The sequence below is a fragment of the Melospiza georgiana genome, chromosome 7 (assembly GCF_028018845.1).
Source record: "Melospiza georgiana isolate bMelGeo1 chromosome 7, bMelGeo1.pri, whole genome shotgun sequence".
Classification (NCBI taxonomy): Eukaryota; Metazoa; Chordata; class Aves; order Passeriformes; family Passerellidae; genus Melospiza; species Melospiza georgiana.
Window position 1 is genome coordinate 25,489,900 of NC_080436.1, and position 14,395 is coordinate 25,504,294.

At 62.2% G+C, this 14,395-nt stretch overlaps 2 protein-coding genes across 2 annotated transcripts; one reads left to right on the forward strand and one right to left on the reverse strand.

The window, feature by feature from the left end:
- Nucleotides 1-2,518: 2,518 nt before the first annotated feature.
- Nucleotides 2,519-8,568, forward strand: LOC131085735 (sterol 26-hydroxylase, mitochondrial). The gene is made up of 9 exons (XM_058028198.1): nt 2,519-2,752; nt 4,788-4,978; nt 5,248-5,447; nt 5,531-5,728; nt 5,867-6,027; nt 6,371-6,537; nt 6,754-6,835; nt 6,909-7,109; nt 7,208-8,568. The coding sequence occupies exons 1-9, from the start codon at nt 2,519-2,521 to the stop codon at nt 7,331-7,333; spliced, it is 1,560 nt and encodes a 519-aa protein (XP_057884181.1). The 3' UTR covers nt 7,334-8,568.
- Nucleotides 8,494-13,814, reverse strand: PRKAG3 (protein kinase AMP-activated non-catalytic subunit gamma 3). Its single transcript, XM_058028199.1, has 13 exons — nt 13,782-13,814; nt 12,880-12,919; nt 12,381-12,601; nt 12,215-12,296; nt 12,070-12,128; nt 11,749-11,794; nt 11,573-11,627; nt 11,348-11,474; nt 11,080-11,245; nt 10,870-10,907; nt 10,494-10,640; nt 10,246-10,415; nt 8,494-9,112 (listed from the first exon to the last, which is right to left on the reverse strand). The coding sequence occupies exons 1-12, from the start codon at nt 13,812-13,814 to the stop codon at nt 10,299-10,301; spliced, it is 1,131 nt and encodes a 376-aa protein (XP_057884182.1). The 3' UTR covers nt 8,494-9,112; nt 10,246-10,298.
- Between the last annotated feature and the right edge of the window lie 581 nt (nt 13,815-14,395).

A 14,395-nucleotide genomic window follows, 5' to 3' on the forward strand; every position in this document is an offset into this window, starting at 1 on the left:
CTCTGAGAGGGGCTGATCCCCCGAGCCCTCCCGGCCCCCAGCACCGCCTCCCGCACAGCCCTGGCAGCGGCCCCGCCGGTCCCGCCGTGCGAGGGCGGGGAGCACAGCCTAGCGGCGGGAGCGGGAAGGAGCCGGGATAACGGCGCCCCGCTCCGCGTCCCGAGCACGGTGGGGAGCGCCGGGGACCGGCCCGGGGAGTCGCTGCCGTGGTACAGCCTGTCCTTCCACAAGGCCGAGTGCGAGGTCCTGAACTCAGGTCGGGGCGACCCTAGTACTGGTTTTGTCTGCGGGATGGATGGATGGATGGATGGATGGATGGATGGATGGATGGATGGATGGATGGATGGATGGAGAGCTGTCCTGTGGAGAAGGAGTCAGAGGCACTGGTGGATCAAAACCAGTAAATGAGTCGATAATGTGCACTTGCAGATCACGTCTGAGACTGGAAAATAAGGAGCATGCCCAGCAGGGCAGGGAAGGTGGTTGCTCCTGCTCTATTCCACATTTGGAGAACCCACCTGAAGCAGAGCAGCTCTGGGGTCCTCAGTGCGAGACATGAACCTGTTGGAGCAGGTTCAGGTGAGCCAGACAAGGCTACAAAATGACCAGGGGGCTGGAGCACCTCTCCCGTGAAGACAGGCTGAGATTTTTGTTGTGCAACCTGGAGAAGGCTCAGGAACATCTTATTGCAACCTTTCAATATATAAACGGGCTTATAAGAAAGATGGAGAGAGACCCTTTACCAGGAGCTGTAGTTTTCACTCTTTTTGCAAGTGGCAATTGTTTTAAACTGAAAGAGGTCTCAGGGTTCCACGGCCCGGCAAAGGGAAGCACAGCAGGCTGGGAGAGGCCAGGGCATCCTCTGCCTGGGGGAGTGAGAGCTACAGGGTCTCAGTTTCCCAGGCTGGGAGCTCACAGAAGTCCTCGGGCGGGGACTCTCCTGGTGCACCGGCTCTGAACCCGGCCGGGGCAGGGCAAGCACAGAGCTGGCTGTGAGCAGCCATGAGATGGCAGCAGGCGCTCGTTCTTGGCTGTCCCAGCCTGGGGTGCCTCAGGGGTGTCTACAAGCACGGGGGTGCCCGTGTCCTGCACCCCAGTCCCGGTCCGGCTGGCAGGGAGCACACAAAGCATCAGCCTGGAGCCTGGCCCGGGACACTCCCGGCACCCTGGTGAGACAGGACCGAGGGCAACAACAGCCACTCACGGGGCTCCCAGATACCTGCCCAGCCTCACTCAGCCTCCCTGGCCAGGACCTTGTACCCAATGCCCGATAAGGGCGGTTAATGATCAGCACTGATGTCCCATGGTGTGGGACACCCCTGGAGTGACACCTGGACAGGGTCCTGCCTGCCCCACTGTCCCAGGCTGGCCAGAGCAGACACGTCCTGCATGCATGGTCCCAGACACCCAGCAGGGTCCTGCTCACGGGCTGGGCAGCTTGGCCTGCACCAGCCTGAGGCAGGAGCTGACGCTGTTCTCTCACTGGTGTGAAAACATACCAAACCTCCCTCCAGTCTGGTGCCAGCAGCCACAGTGGGCTTACCAAGGTCTCCCCATCCATGGTCCTGGCTGGCAGTGCCTGGAGAAAGTGGTGAGAAAGAGCCTGGGACAGTTTGGACCCAGATCCCCACAGCACCATGCTGCCCTGCTGGGGGATGAGGCAGACACAGGGGGGTGACAGGCAGGGAACAGAAGCAGGGCAGGACGGCTCAGTCCAGGAGGCCAAGCAGACCTAAAGAGCAGCCCAGTGGCGAACCTGGAGCTGATGCAAGGTGTGCAGGGTCTGGGATGTGAAATCCAGTGCCAGAGTGCAATGCCAGTGCTGGCACACGTTGCGCCCTGGCTGGTACTGTGCCCAGTCCTCGTGCCCGTGCCTGGTGTGCAATGCCCAGCACCCACTGCCTATGGATGCAATGCCCAGGATACAGCAGCACCTGGTGCCACAGGCTCCATGGTGCCAGGGCGCTGTACCTGCCGTGCCACGCCAGTGCTGGCTGCCAGCTGCCACGTGCAAAGCTCCACCAGGCACAACACCTGGCACCCAGTACCCGCCACGGGGCACTGGGCACCGCTGGTGCCATTTCCAGCACCCAGCACCCGCTGCCTGATCCGCGATGCTGCTGAGCAGTCACCACTGTCCAGTACTCGGTGTGCGGCTCACGGTGCCCAGTGTGCCGTACCGAGTACGTAGCAGCTGCAGCCGGTCTGCGCGGCCCGGTGGAAGGTGTGCCGCAGCCGGCGCCCGGCGCACGGTACGGACTGCCCCGTGCCCGGTCCCGCTGAGCAGCAGCCGGTACCCCGCACCCAGAGCGCAGCAGCCGGTGCCAGCAACCGTTGCGCAACGCCGCGGGTGCGCGATTCTCTCGCCGGTGCGCGGTACCCGGTGCGCGATGCTCGGTCCCCGGCGCCCGTGCCCGGTCGCCGCCCCCGCGCCGCCCCCCGCACCGCCCCCGGTGCCGCCCCCCACCACCCTCGCTGCCTCCCCGCCCCGCCCCGTCCCGTGCGCTGCCGACGGAGCATGGCGGGCCCGAGCGGCGGGGCCCGGTGGCCGCTGCTGCCGCTGCTCCTGCGCCCCCGCCCGCCGCCGCCGCGCAGCAGCCCGGGACCGCCGCGCAGGACCGGGGGCTCGGCGGCAGCGGCGGCGGGGCCGGCGCGGCTGAAGGGACCGGAGGAGCTGCCGGGGCCGGGGCTGCTCCGTACTTTCGTCTGGCTCTTCCTGCGGGGCTACCTGCTGCACACGCACCGGCTGCAGGTGCGCCGGGGCAGCCCGGCCCGGGGTGCGGGCGTGCGGGGCTCGGGCTGCGCGGGGGCCTGGCCACCCTGCTCGGGGGCGTAGCGGCGGAGGAGGGTTCGGAGGGGTGCGTGGGATGGAGGGGCTGCCGGGGGGCTGCCGGGAGGGTGCTGGACCCGGGGCTTTGCAAGGGAGGGAGTGGGTGCGGGCTGGGGGCAGGGGGAGATGCGCTCCGGGGAGGGGGTGAGCTGCCGACAAGTGACGGCAGGGAGCTGAGCGGGGGCGGCAGTGCCGGGGAGCAGAGGGGCTGGGCGGCGGGGGGCACCCGGCGCCGTAGGGCGATGCTGGGGGCAGCAGGCAGAGAGGGGCCGGCAGAACCGAGTGACCTCGGGAGGGTCCAGCCTGCCCAGAGCTGTTCCAGCATTCCCGAGCCAGCCGGGCAGCTGAGGGCAAAGGTTTGGGGGCATCTCGCAGGGTCCTGGCATCCCTGGGCTCCCGGCTGTGACAGCTGGAGGGAGCAGCGGTTTTGGGTGCAGGTGGCTGGGCTGGTTTTTGGGCAGATGATACAAGACAGGGGAGGGGTAGCCAGAGGTATTTGTTTTCTTCTCTCAACACTTCCTCATACGTCGGATGAAGCAAGCAATGGGCTTGGCTGGCTGCAAGCCAGGCGGCATCTTCCAGCGCCCTGGAGCTCTGACCAGCCCAAGGAGCGTGCAGGATCAGGCCTCCCTGGCACCCCAGAGCACCAGGCACTGCTGGTTGGAGAAGGGACTGTCTCAGGACAGTGGGGTTTTGGGGTGTAGGCACTGGAGCTCCCTCCTGCCCTTGGGACATAGCCTGGCTTTGCAGAAAGATGCCCACATGCTCTGGAGGTGCCTTTCCCCGTATCCAGGCAGCTCTAGCTCTCCAAGGCCTGCACTGTGTCAGGTCCTGGCTGCCAGCAGATGCTGGTGGGCAGGCTCCAAGCCGGGGCACAGCTGCCCCATGCCCAGGAGCTGCCTGCATACTGGGGCAGCCATCCCTCCCCCTCCTCCTGCCACCATGCACGAGGAACGAGGAACGTCTCCCCGTGGTGACGAATCCAGCTGAATCCAGGCACAGGCTGCGATGCAGACAGTCACCAAGGGAGATTGTACCACGTGCATCCCCGCAGCCAAGGGGAACGGGGACCAGGGCTTGCCTGCTAAGTCCCCTGCATCCCCCCGTGCTTGGCCATGCTCTGCAGGGGCTCTGGCAGTGCCTGGGTGCAATGGAAAGTGGCCTTTGGACGTGGCCCCGTGCAGATCCATTTGCAAAGGGCTGCCCAGCTGCCCCCAAGGGATGCACTTGGAGGTCACGGTGCTCCCGGCCAGGGCAGCAGGCATGGCACCTGTGGCTGCAGACAAGGAGAAGGGAGCTGCAGCCAACAGGGCCCAGAGCAGGGCTGATGTTGGTGAACATCCCCTAGCTGGCTGGTGAGCCTGTGGCCCCAGGGCCATGCCCTGGACGTGACAGCCTGTTCTGGGAGCAGCCCAGTCATGCCCTAGCCTGGTGCTGTCCTCCCACTGCTGATCATTAACCATCCTTACTGGGTGGTGAGTTCAAGGACCCACTCAGCGACTGTTGTCCCCAGGTTAAGCAGAGCTGGGGCCATGCTGGAAGCAGCAGGACTTAGTCCTGCTGGTGGTTGCTGCAATGGTCCTGCATCTCAGCACATTCCTGTGCTTGGCAGTTGTCTCTGTGCCTGCTGTCCCTTCTTGGTCATCCTTCCCCAAAAGACCCACCAGGCTGTCTCTGAATCTCTGGGGTGGGTGAAGGATGTGCCAGTCTGTGCTGAGGGGTCAGTGCCTGGTGTACTTAGTGCTGGGAGAGGAAATGAGCCTGGAGACACCAGCCCAGGCCATCTGCAGAGCACTTCAAGGATGCTGCCAGCTTGGGGGCATCAGAGGCAGGTGCTTGAGCTGAGGTGATGCTGAGGGGTCCATGGGATGGGTGCAGATAGGCACATTCAGGGTTGGGGCAGGGAGGATCTGACCCAGCTTGTCCCATTGACCCTGCCGTGCTTTGTGCATCACAGGTGATATCCCGACGCCTCTATGGACCTATCTGGAAGTCAACCTTCGGACATTATAGGAACATCAACATTGGGAGCCCAGTGGTGCTGGAGCAGCTGCTGCGGCAGGAGGGCAAGTACCCGATGCGGAGCGACATGGCGCTGTGGAAGGAGCACCGGGACACCCGGCGCCTGCCCTACGGACCCTTCACCGAGTGAGTCCCGCCCTGGCTGCGCCCTCTGGGCCAGCACACATCTCCTGCCCCTCCCCTAGGTGCAGGGCCCAGGTGCCCGTTGGCATTACTCCCGCTCCTGCAAGCTGCCTGTCCCCACCAAGCAGAAGGGCATGGCCATGGGAGGCAGAATGACCCCTGGGATGGCTCCAGCCTGGGCAGGGAGTGTGCACACAGGGATTGGGGAACTGCTGCCAGCCACTGCCCCCTGCCCGTCCGTGCCCCCGGCGCTGAACCTCGTCCCCACGCAGGGAAGGGGAGCGCTGGTACCGCCTGCGCCAGGTGCTCAACAAGCGGCTGCTGAAGCCCTCGGAGGCGCTGCTGTACGCGGACGCCATCGGGGAGGTGGTGTCAGACCTGATGGTGCGCCTGCGGGAGGAGCGGAGCCGCAGCCCCTCGGGGGTGCTGGTGGGGGACGTGGCCAACCTGCTCTACCGCTTTGCCCTGGAAGGTAGGGGTGTCCTCTCCCTCACCCCCGCCCTGTCCCACTGTTCCCATTCCGCCAGAGGTCTGGATGCTGTTTGTCCCCCACAGGCATCTCTTACATCCTCTTTGAGACCCGCATCGGGTGCCTCAAGCAGCAGGTCCCTCCTGAGACCCAGCACTTCATTGACTCCATCAACCTCATGTTCAAGAACTCCATCTTTGCCACTGTCCTGCCCCGATGGAGCCGCAAGGTGCTGCCCTTCTGGGACCGTTACCTGGACAGCTGGGACACCATTTTCGCCTTTGGTGAGCGGTGACAGTGGGGGTCCAGTGTGGTGGCACTGTACTCCCTAAAGACCCTCAAAAGCAGGGCAGTCCCTGGCCAAATGTCTTTTTGGCAGCCCTTGCTCTGTCAGCTCTGGTTCCTGCTCTCTGTCCCTGCAGGCAAGAAACTGATTGACCGAAAGATGGAGGAGCTGGAGGGGCAGGTGGAGCGTGGCACGGAGGTGTCTGGCTACCTGAGCTACCTGCTGGCCAGTGGCAGACTCAGCCTGGATGAGGTCTATGGCAGCGTGGCGGAGTTGCTGCTGGCTGGTGTGGACACGGTGAGAGCCAGGCAGCTGCTGTCAGGGGATCCCTGCTGTGCTCCATGCCCAGGGGAGCCCATGGGGCCATGCTCCACCCAGCCCTTGTGAGCTCTAGCCCAGTTGGGACTGATGCTCCACAGGGGCAAACCTTCAGGAATTGGTCAATACAGACCCCATCCTCTGCTCTGCTTTGTATCCTGCTCCCTGCCTCCCTCTCCCCTGTGCTTGCTGCCCCTCACCTCTGACTTTTCTGCATACCAGAGCAGGGGCTCTCTGGTGCCGTACTGATGCTGTGCTTGGCACAAGGCCGCTCAGGTACTGGCCCCAGTTTCTTCACTCCCCCTGGTGCTCCACTCCCCAGACCTCCAACACGCTGTCCTGGGCTTTGTACCACCTCTCCCGGGACCCAGACATCCAGGAGACCCTGTACCAGGAGCTGAAAGCTGTTGTGCCTCCCGACCGGTTTCCTGCTGCTGAGGATATCCCCAAGCTGCCGATGCTTCGGGCCATTATCAAGGAGACTCTGAGGTACATCCCAGCCTTGTCCCTGCCCTGAGGTCCTGGTCACCAGCCCCTTCTCCAGGGGAGATGCACCAACCAGGCAGGAGGCAAAGCTGGATTTCAGTCCCTCTGGACTGTGAATATCCACCTGTCCCCTGGGGAGCTGCTGAGCCTCGTCCTCGTGTCTCATCTCGCTCTCTCCAGATGAGTTCTGCTCCCCCACTAACTCTCTCCATATCCCAGAGTCTACCCTGTGGTGCCCACCAACGCCAGGGTCTTCTATGAGAAGGACATTGTCATCGGAGACTACCTCTTCCCCAAGAATGTGAGTGGGGGCCGTGCTGTGGGGACCCTCTCTGCACTCAGTGGGGTCATTAAACCCCAGTTTCCCCCTGCAGACCCTCTTTGTCCTGGCGCACTACGCGATGTCCCATGATGAGACCTACTTCCCCGAGCCCGAGCGGTTCCTGCCCCAGCGCTGGCTCCGGGGGCACGGCTCCCCTCACCACCCCTTCAGCTCCATCCCCTTTGGCTACGGGGTCCGTGCCTGTGTCGGGCGCCGCATCGCTGAGCTGGAGATGCACCTGGCCCTTGCCAGGGTAAGTAGGGATCCCTCCACTTCGGGTGTCTTGCCATGAGCTGGGATATGCATCCCAGAGAGTCCCTGAGGCACTGCCAACTCCTCTTCTCCCCACAGATGATCCAGGCATTTGAGGTGCGGCCGGACCCCCGTGGCGTAGAAGTGACATCTGTGTCCCGCATTGTCCTGGTGGCTGACAAGCCCATCAACCTGGAATTCATCGCTCGCCCGGGAGCCCCCTGACTGCACGTCCACCCCCACCCTGGGTGCCAGATGGAGATCCCCCTTACTGCCCCACAAGGAGGACAGGAAGGCATACGCCTTCCCTGGCCAGCTTGGGCCAGGGGGCTCACAGCCCCACAGTGGGAAAGGTGGGGGGGATGAGAGATTGACCCAAATCACCCCTGGGCCACTAGTAGCCCCTTGCCCAAAATCAGCAGGAGGCTGGGGGAACTGCTGTGCCTTTGACACACTGCAGGGGGGTTGTGTCCCACCCATCCCGTGCCCAGCTGGGCTGTGTGAGGAACCCGGGAGCTCTTTTGGGGCTGGGGGAAAGCAGGGAGGGGGCTTGCAGCCATTCGGTGTCTCCTTCGTCCTGTCCTTGTGTAGCTGCGCGTGGATCTGTGCCTGGAGCCAGGACATCTGGGTCCTCTCTGAACAGCTGACCTTGGCCTCAGAAACTTCTCTGTGCCTCACTTTTCCCCTTGCCCCCAGGGGAGGGTTGAGTGCTGGTGGTGTTTGGGGTTTGCGCCTTTCCCAAGGGACAGAGCCAGCCATGGTCCTGGGAAAGCCCAGCAATAACACATTCCTCATGATGGGAGGAGGCCTGTCACCACCCAGGACTGGTATTGCATCCCCTGGCAGAGCCAGCCTGCTCAGGAGAGGTGTTTCGCTCCTGGGACTTTCCATGTCAGCCTTTATTGTGCTGAGATGCTGATATGGGGTAACAGGAATGGCAGGGCTCACTGCAGGCAAAGCAGGACAAGAAAGATCAGCTCAGCATCCCCTACCCCCAAGCCAGGACCATTGCAAGGCTCACAGCTGGTAGCAGTCACAGGCACGGGATACATTGCCTTTTGCCCAGAGGCCTCGAGGGATGGGGCATGGGACATTTTTAACAGTGAGCCCCTCATACTTTCCTGCTTCTTGGACTGAGGGAAGCAGCAGGCAGAAACCTTGCTGATACCAAAGCTTCTGTCCCTCAGTGCGTCCCGGGAGGGACCTGCACACCACCAAGATGATTAAGACTGCATGCCCTGTGTCCCCATCCCCTTGGTTCTACCCCCGAGTTACTGCTCTGCCAGTGCCAAACTTGCTGGCAAACAGCCAGTACCCCTTCCCCAGCCTGGTTCCCTCCAGAGGAGTCATGCCCAGCTTTACCCCAGAAAGGCAAGAGGCAATTCTTCGATCAGGCTGTTTTGTTACAGCAAGGCTGAACAGACTAACAAATAAATAAATATCCCCTGCCCACCCCAAAACGTGCACAGGGTCTCCATGCAAGTGCCCATCCCGCTGCCAGCTCTGGCATGGGCTGTGCCTCTGCCAGAGAGCTCCAGCCCCGTGTGACCCTAAAATAAAAAAGCCTGTGTGTGCAGCTGAGCCTACGCTACCAGGCACCGAGCACAGACAGCGGGACTGTGTTCACTAGGAGGGAGCCACAACAGAAACACTCAGATCCATCAGCAGGATGGCAGAGGGTGGCCAGGTCCTCTGGGGCTGTATGGGGCTCTGCCCAGCTGCAGGCATGTTGCAGCCCCTCAGCATAGTGCCCACTGAGCATCGCTGTGTGCTCACTGGCAGGAGGCACCCCTGGGTCCCATTGTCAGTGTCTCTGCCTCTCCAAGACCAGCAGGATCTAGCCCTGGACTCAAGACGAGCCCGAGGACTGGGGTGAACAGGCATGTCCTCCCCACAGAGAGCCTTTGGGCCCAAGCCTCCTTCTCACAGGTCACACAGGAGATCCCCAAGTCAGACAAGACTTGGCATTTCCGTGGTGTCTTCAGAGTGAGGATCGATTGATGCCTGTGGGGCAAGAGGGCGTGTGAGACCATAACCCCCAATGAGTGCTGGACTGACCACCCTGTGACATGGCCCCTCCAACATCCCAGTGGACACGGGGTCTTTCCTCCAGTCCTTGCTTGTATGCAAGCCCTGGGGTAGGAGGGAGGGAAGCTTGGCTGGCATGGGACATCTCAGTGCCCCCTGCAGCTCCTGATACAGCCGCCCCTGTGGGCATCAGGGACAGGGTGAACAAAGGCACTGTGACAGGGGGAGGGGAGCAAAGGGGATATTCCATTTGTGGCTAACACATACCATTCCCAGTCCCCTTCTGTGCAGAACAGGTGGGCATTGCTAGGGGAACTGGCATGCACGGGCCTGTCCCAACCCATTGCCCACCACCACCCCAAAAAGCATAATTACCTTTGAGAAGCAGTTGGGAACTGGAGCCAGCTCCCCCCTCCTCATTTCACCCCTAAAGAGGTGTGATAGTGAGTGCCAGGACCATGCCCATCCATAGCCAGTGAGGATTCACCAGGCAGTGGGTGAGCAGAGCCGGCTGCAGGTGGCCAGGCAGTGTGGTTCCAGTGCCACCTGGGAGTGAGCCCTGTCTCTGGAACAGACAGTTTTGGGGGTGCTGCAAGTGGAGGGGGTGGGGGGCTCTGCCAGCTGGAGCCCATGGGCTGGCCACGTTTTGTTTATGGCTGGTGGTGGGCAGCAGGTCTGGGGTGTGTGAGTGGGGGTCTGTCCGTTCTGTGTCCCTTGGGAATGGCACTGGAGGTGCTCAGGTCTCAGGAGGGGAATGAGGCAAGATAAAAAACAGGCTTTTATCTTGGGGTGCATCACACCCCAAAACCCTCATCTAGCCCAAAGCCCAGGGACCTGCAAAACCTGCATTCCACACGCTGCCTGAATGGGATTCTGGCAGTGTCTCCATGGAAGGTGCCCTCATCCTTCCTCACAGTCATCAGGGATCCCTGTGATCCTTGTGTACCCCTGGGACAAGCAGCCTCTGCGTCCTGCTGTCCCCACCTGGGCACCCAGCGCTGCCAGCCTCCTCCATCCCCCAGGATCACTTTGGATGGGGCAGGGGCAGAGGCAGGAGCCCCAGCAGCAGGGAGGGGACAGGCACACAGCAATGCGGGGGTGGCGCCTACCTGAAATGGAGAGAAATTGAGGGTGCAAGTGGAGAAAGATGGAGCACCGTGGGCTAAGAGTTAAGAGCATCAATACCTGCAGGAGTGAGCACAAGGGCCTGCAGGATGTCAGAGAGGGAGACGATGCCCCGCGGGTAGCGGTTTTCATCCACCAGAACCAGGCGATGGACCTGTGGGTGCAGGCAGAGCATCACGGGCAGGCTGGGCAGCTGGCAGCCGTGGCTGGCACGGGGCACCCGGCCACTCACCTGCTCCTTGGCAATGCGGTCAATTATGTCCTCCATGGGTTCGTGGGGGTAGCAGGTGAGGACCCCCTCCAGGCAGACGCTGCGCTGCCGCAGCGCCTCCCTCACGCTGATGTCCAGGTTATTGTAGGTCTTCTGGGCTGCCAGGTGCTGTGATAGATGTGTCCCCATTCAGCGCCCCAAGGTGTCCTTGCACCCCATTCTGCCACCAGAGAGGGGACACCGAGCCCAGGAGATGCACAGAGAAAATGTGCACTGGCATGTGCATGACAATGCATGTGGAGTGGGTTGGCATGGGCACAGACAGGTATAAGGACCCCACCAGTGCATGCAAGGGGCCAAACTTGAGCCTGGACATGCACACACGCAGGGTACTCACAATGACATCAAACCGCGAGTACAGGCCAACCACCTGCCCTGCAAAGAGAAACAGAGAAGGGGCTGCAGAAGGAGCCCTAGGGACCACCTGCCATGTTCCTCCCACACCCAAGGGGCAGCCCAAGGGCCAGGAGAGGGGTTTTGGGTAGGGATGGTGCTGGAGCTGCTAGCAGAGGGAGATGAGGACGTCACATTTTCCCTCCCCAGATACCAGCATCATTGATGACAGGCAAGGCGGAGACACGGCGATCCACAAAAATCTCCAGGGCAGTGTGGACTGGGGCAGTCTCAGCCACGACGGCCAGATCACGGAAGGTGCCAATGCACAGTTCCTGCACTGTTTTCTTCAGGAAGCGTGGCTTGGGGATGGTAGAAGCCTTCAATGGGACAGGGCAGGGCTGGGCTGGCACCTGCATGTACCTTTACACCCTTGCCTGTGACACCAGCCATGAGTGTGCACAAACAGCCCCAGCACTCACAAAGATGTGGAGGAACTTGAGGATGCGCTTGTGCGTCAGGATGTGCAGGACATTGCCCGAGACAGGCTCAATGACAGGCAGGCGGTGGATCTTGTGCTTGATCAGGGAGTAGACAGCATCGAAGAGGCTGTGGGTGATGTGGACATCGTGGTGGGACAGGGCTGTGTTCAGGTGCACACACCCCACTGCAAGGGGTGTGCTCCCCCTCAGTGGACAGATTCTCACCTATTGCTCGGAGAGATGTAGACCAGCGGCTTGAGGGAGCCCTGCAGGTACACCTCTGCCAAGGGAGAGAGCTATGAGAGGAGGTCCTCCAGCCCCCTCTTGCAGCCCCACAATCCCAGAGCCCACCTCCATGCCCTGTGTGACAACATCATCCCAGCCACCCACATGTTTTTTACCTCTCCAGGTCTCAATCTTGTGCTCCTCCACCTCGTAGATCTGCACCTGGAGGCAGGGAAATGCCCTGGTCGTGATGGCTCCATGGGGGACTGAGGGCACTCTGAGACACTGCCCCCTTCCTTGGGCATCGTGCCCCATCACCCAAACATAGGGATTAAATTTTGGGGGCCAAGCAGGGGAGCAACAAGTAGATGCTGATCTGGCCCGGAATCATCCCCTGGTCATTGTCCAGCAATTAAGGAGGGACCAGGAGTGGTGGGGACAGCCACTCCCTGCCCCATGCCTGTCCTGATCCCCCAAGCCCTCCTCGTGGCACTCACCAGAGGTGAGCGGTAGTAGCGGTGCAGGATGTTGATGAAGTCGGTGATGGTGAGCATCCCTGTGGAGACACGTGGGGCTGGCAGTGCTGCCTGTACCCGCTCTGCCAGGCAGGGGCTGGGGCCAGGCATTGCTTCTGCCACTCACCCACAAAGCTCTGCGCCTTGCTGTCCCAGAGCGGGGCAGCACGAACCCCGTTGGCCACCAGTGCCAAAAAGGCTTTCTTGATCTGCTGGCAGAGTGCAGAGGGGTTCAGAGGATCCCCAAGCTTGCTTCTTCACTGCCCATCCCCACTCATCCCCCAGGTTATCACCTCCAGGGAGATGTCAAAGACAACGAGCTTGCAGCTGGTGGGGATGGCATCATAGCAGCAGTGGCTCCTCAAGAAGTGCATATAGACCTCAGCATCAGGGGTCTGAAACTCGGTCTCTGGGCCCAGCCCCAGTATCTCATTTCCCAGTGTGAAGGTGACAGGTCTCCTGTATTCTTCCTCCTCCTCTTCCTCCTCCCTGGGGCATACAGCCTTCGGAAACCCTGCAGGCAAAGTCAGCCCAGCCCTAGCCAGTAAGCTGAGCTGCTGGGTCTCAGCTGCTGGGTCTCAGCACCCTCCTGCCTGGGGGGAGCAGGGGATGCTGCTGACAGAGCCCCCTGTTCCCAATTCCACAGGAACAGTTCTCCATAGCCGTTCTCCAGCCTGGGGCAGACTCCAGCTGAGGAGAGGGGTATGGGCAGGGTGGGCAGAGAACCAATGCTCTTGTCACAAGGTAAGGCAGTCCCCCCTCCTACATACCTAGACTCTTCCTGCTACCCACCTTCCTCCTCAGGGCACGCAACAGCATCCAGCAGCGCCACCTGAGTGGGCACACAGTGAGCAGGGGTCAGCAGGAGCCAACTCAATCTTTTCCCCACCCATGGATTCTGCCTGCACCCATCCAGCTGCTCTGCCCACCCAAGCCAGGCAGAGAGAACTGTCTTTTCAGGGTGCGGATGTGGGCACCCCCCACCAGCCCAGGACCCCCAGAGTCTCCATGGCAGCTCCAGTCCAGGACGCCCAGCTTGTCCTCCTGCTCTGGGGAGACAGCAGGGCTCTCCAGAGCAGGACAAAGCATGGATGGCAGGACCTCCTGCCTTCTCTCTCGGCTGCTGGAGCCAAGCATGTCCCACAGCGGCTCTGCACCCATCCTCTCCCAATCCCAAGGTGTAAATTCCATTCTCACTTCTTCCTATGCAGAGAGCCTCACCAACCCCATTGGTCCCTCCCGGGGACCAGGTCCATCCCAGGAAACCTATACTAAACAAAGCAGCAGCCCAAGGAAGAAGGGAATACACAGCGCCGGATGGCTGACCCCGTTCCCCCAGTCCCCAGGAGACCCTATTTAACACAGTAGCACATGCAGAGGAAGAGCTACCCCAGCCACAAATCTTCCTGACAGAGCCAAAGTTTACAGCCACCCTAAAATAATGAAGGCACGGAGACGGGGACCACCACTCCCTAAGGAGCCTAAAGCCAACACGGAGAAGGAAGAGACCCTGCACCACCTGCCCCGACCATTCCCAAGGGGCTTGGCACAGCTGGGACAAGGACGTCCTTGTCCCCAGGGCTGCATGTCGGAGGGAAGGGGCCCGTCAGCCGCCCACATTCTCCCGCCCCCGGGGTGGCCTGTCCCCAGTCGGGGGTCTGTCGTGCCGCGCCCCCCACCCAGCCTTACGGTACCTGGGACGCGGCGGGGCCACGGAGCCGCTCCATGCTATCTGCGGGGCAGCGCTGCTATTCTGGGCCCGCGGCTGGCGCGGCCCTGGCAGATAGAGTGTCAGCGAGCAATGCCAGCCATGCCCCCACCGCCACCGCCGCGGGGGGGGACACGGCCCACACCGCCGAGCAGCGCCCGCGGCCACCGAGCAGCCTCGGGCTGAACTGGGTGGTGGCGGCCCCGGGGGCAGCGCTGGCCCCGGGCACCCGAGGGAGGGCGCGATGGAGGGATGGCTGTGGGCAGAGAGCGGAGGGACACCCCGCTCCGCGGCCCCCGTCCTCCAGGAGCGGTGCTCCGCGCCGTCGGGACGCGGCCCAGCCTGCCCGGTGCTGCCCGGCCCCGCCGCGGTGGGGGACACAGCGTTCCCCTCTCCACGGGGATGCTGGAGAATGGCTGGATCCAGCCACGGGCTGGGGGGATGCGGACCCTTTGTCCTCGGCGCTGCCCAGCCCTGCCTGTCCCTGCCCCGGATCCTGCTGCAGCTCACTGTCCTGCGGTGACCCTGCTCCCACGGCGGGGACAGCCCGACCTGTGGGGTAACCTCCTTCCTTGCCGTGGGGCCGTTCCCTCCTGCTCG

Bases quoted from the DNA above. Each gene is read 5' to 3' on its own strand.
- LOC131085735 (XM_058028198.1), top strand. From the start codon at position 2,519: ATGGCGGGCCCGAGCGGCGGGGCCCGGTGGCCGCTGCTGCCGCTGCTC. The intron at 6,028-6,370 runs GTGAGAGCCAGG...TCCACTCCCCAG, and splicing joins TGCTGGCTGGTGTGGACACG to ACCTCCAACACGCTGTCCTG. The intron at 6,836-6,908 runs GTGAGTGGGGGC...TTCCCCCTGCAG, and splicing joins ACTACCTCTTCCCCAAGAAT to ACCCTCTTTGTCCTGGCGCA.
- PRKAG3 (XM_058028199.1), bottom strand. From the start codon at position 13,814: ATGGAGCGGCTCCGTGGCCCCGCCGCGTCCCAG. The intron at 11,246-11,347 runs GTGAGTGCTGGG...GTCCCATTGAAG, and splicing joins TCAAGTTCCTCCACATCTTT to GCTTCTACCATCCCCAAGCC. The intron at 10,908-11,079 runs GTATCTGGGGAG...TTCTCTTTGCAG, and splicing joins GCCTGTCATCAATGATGCTG to GGCAGGTGGTTGGCCTGTAC.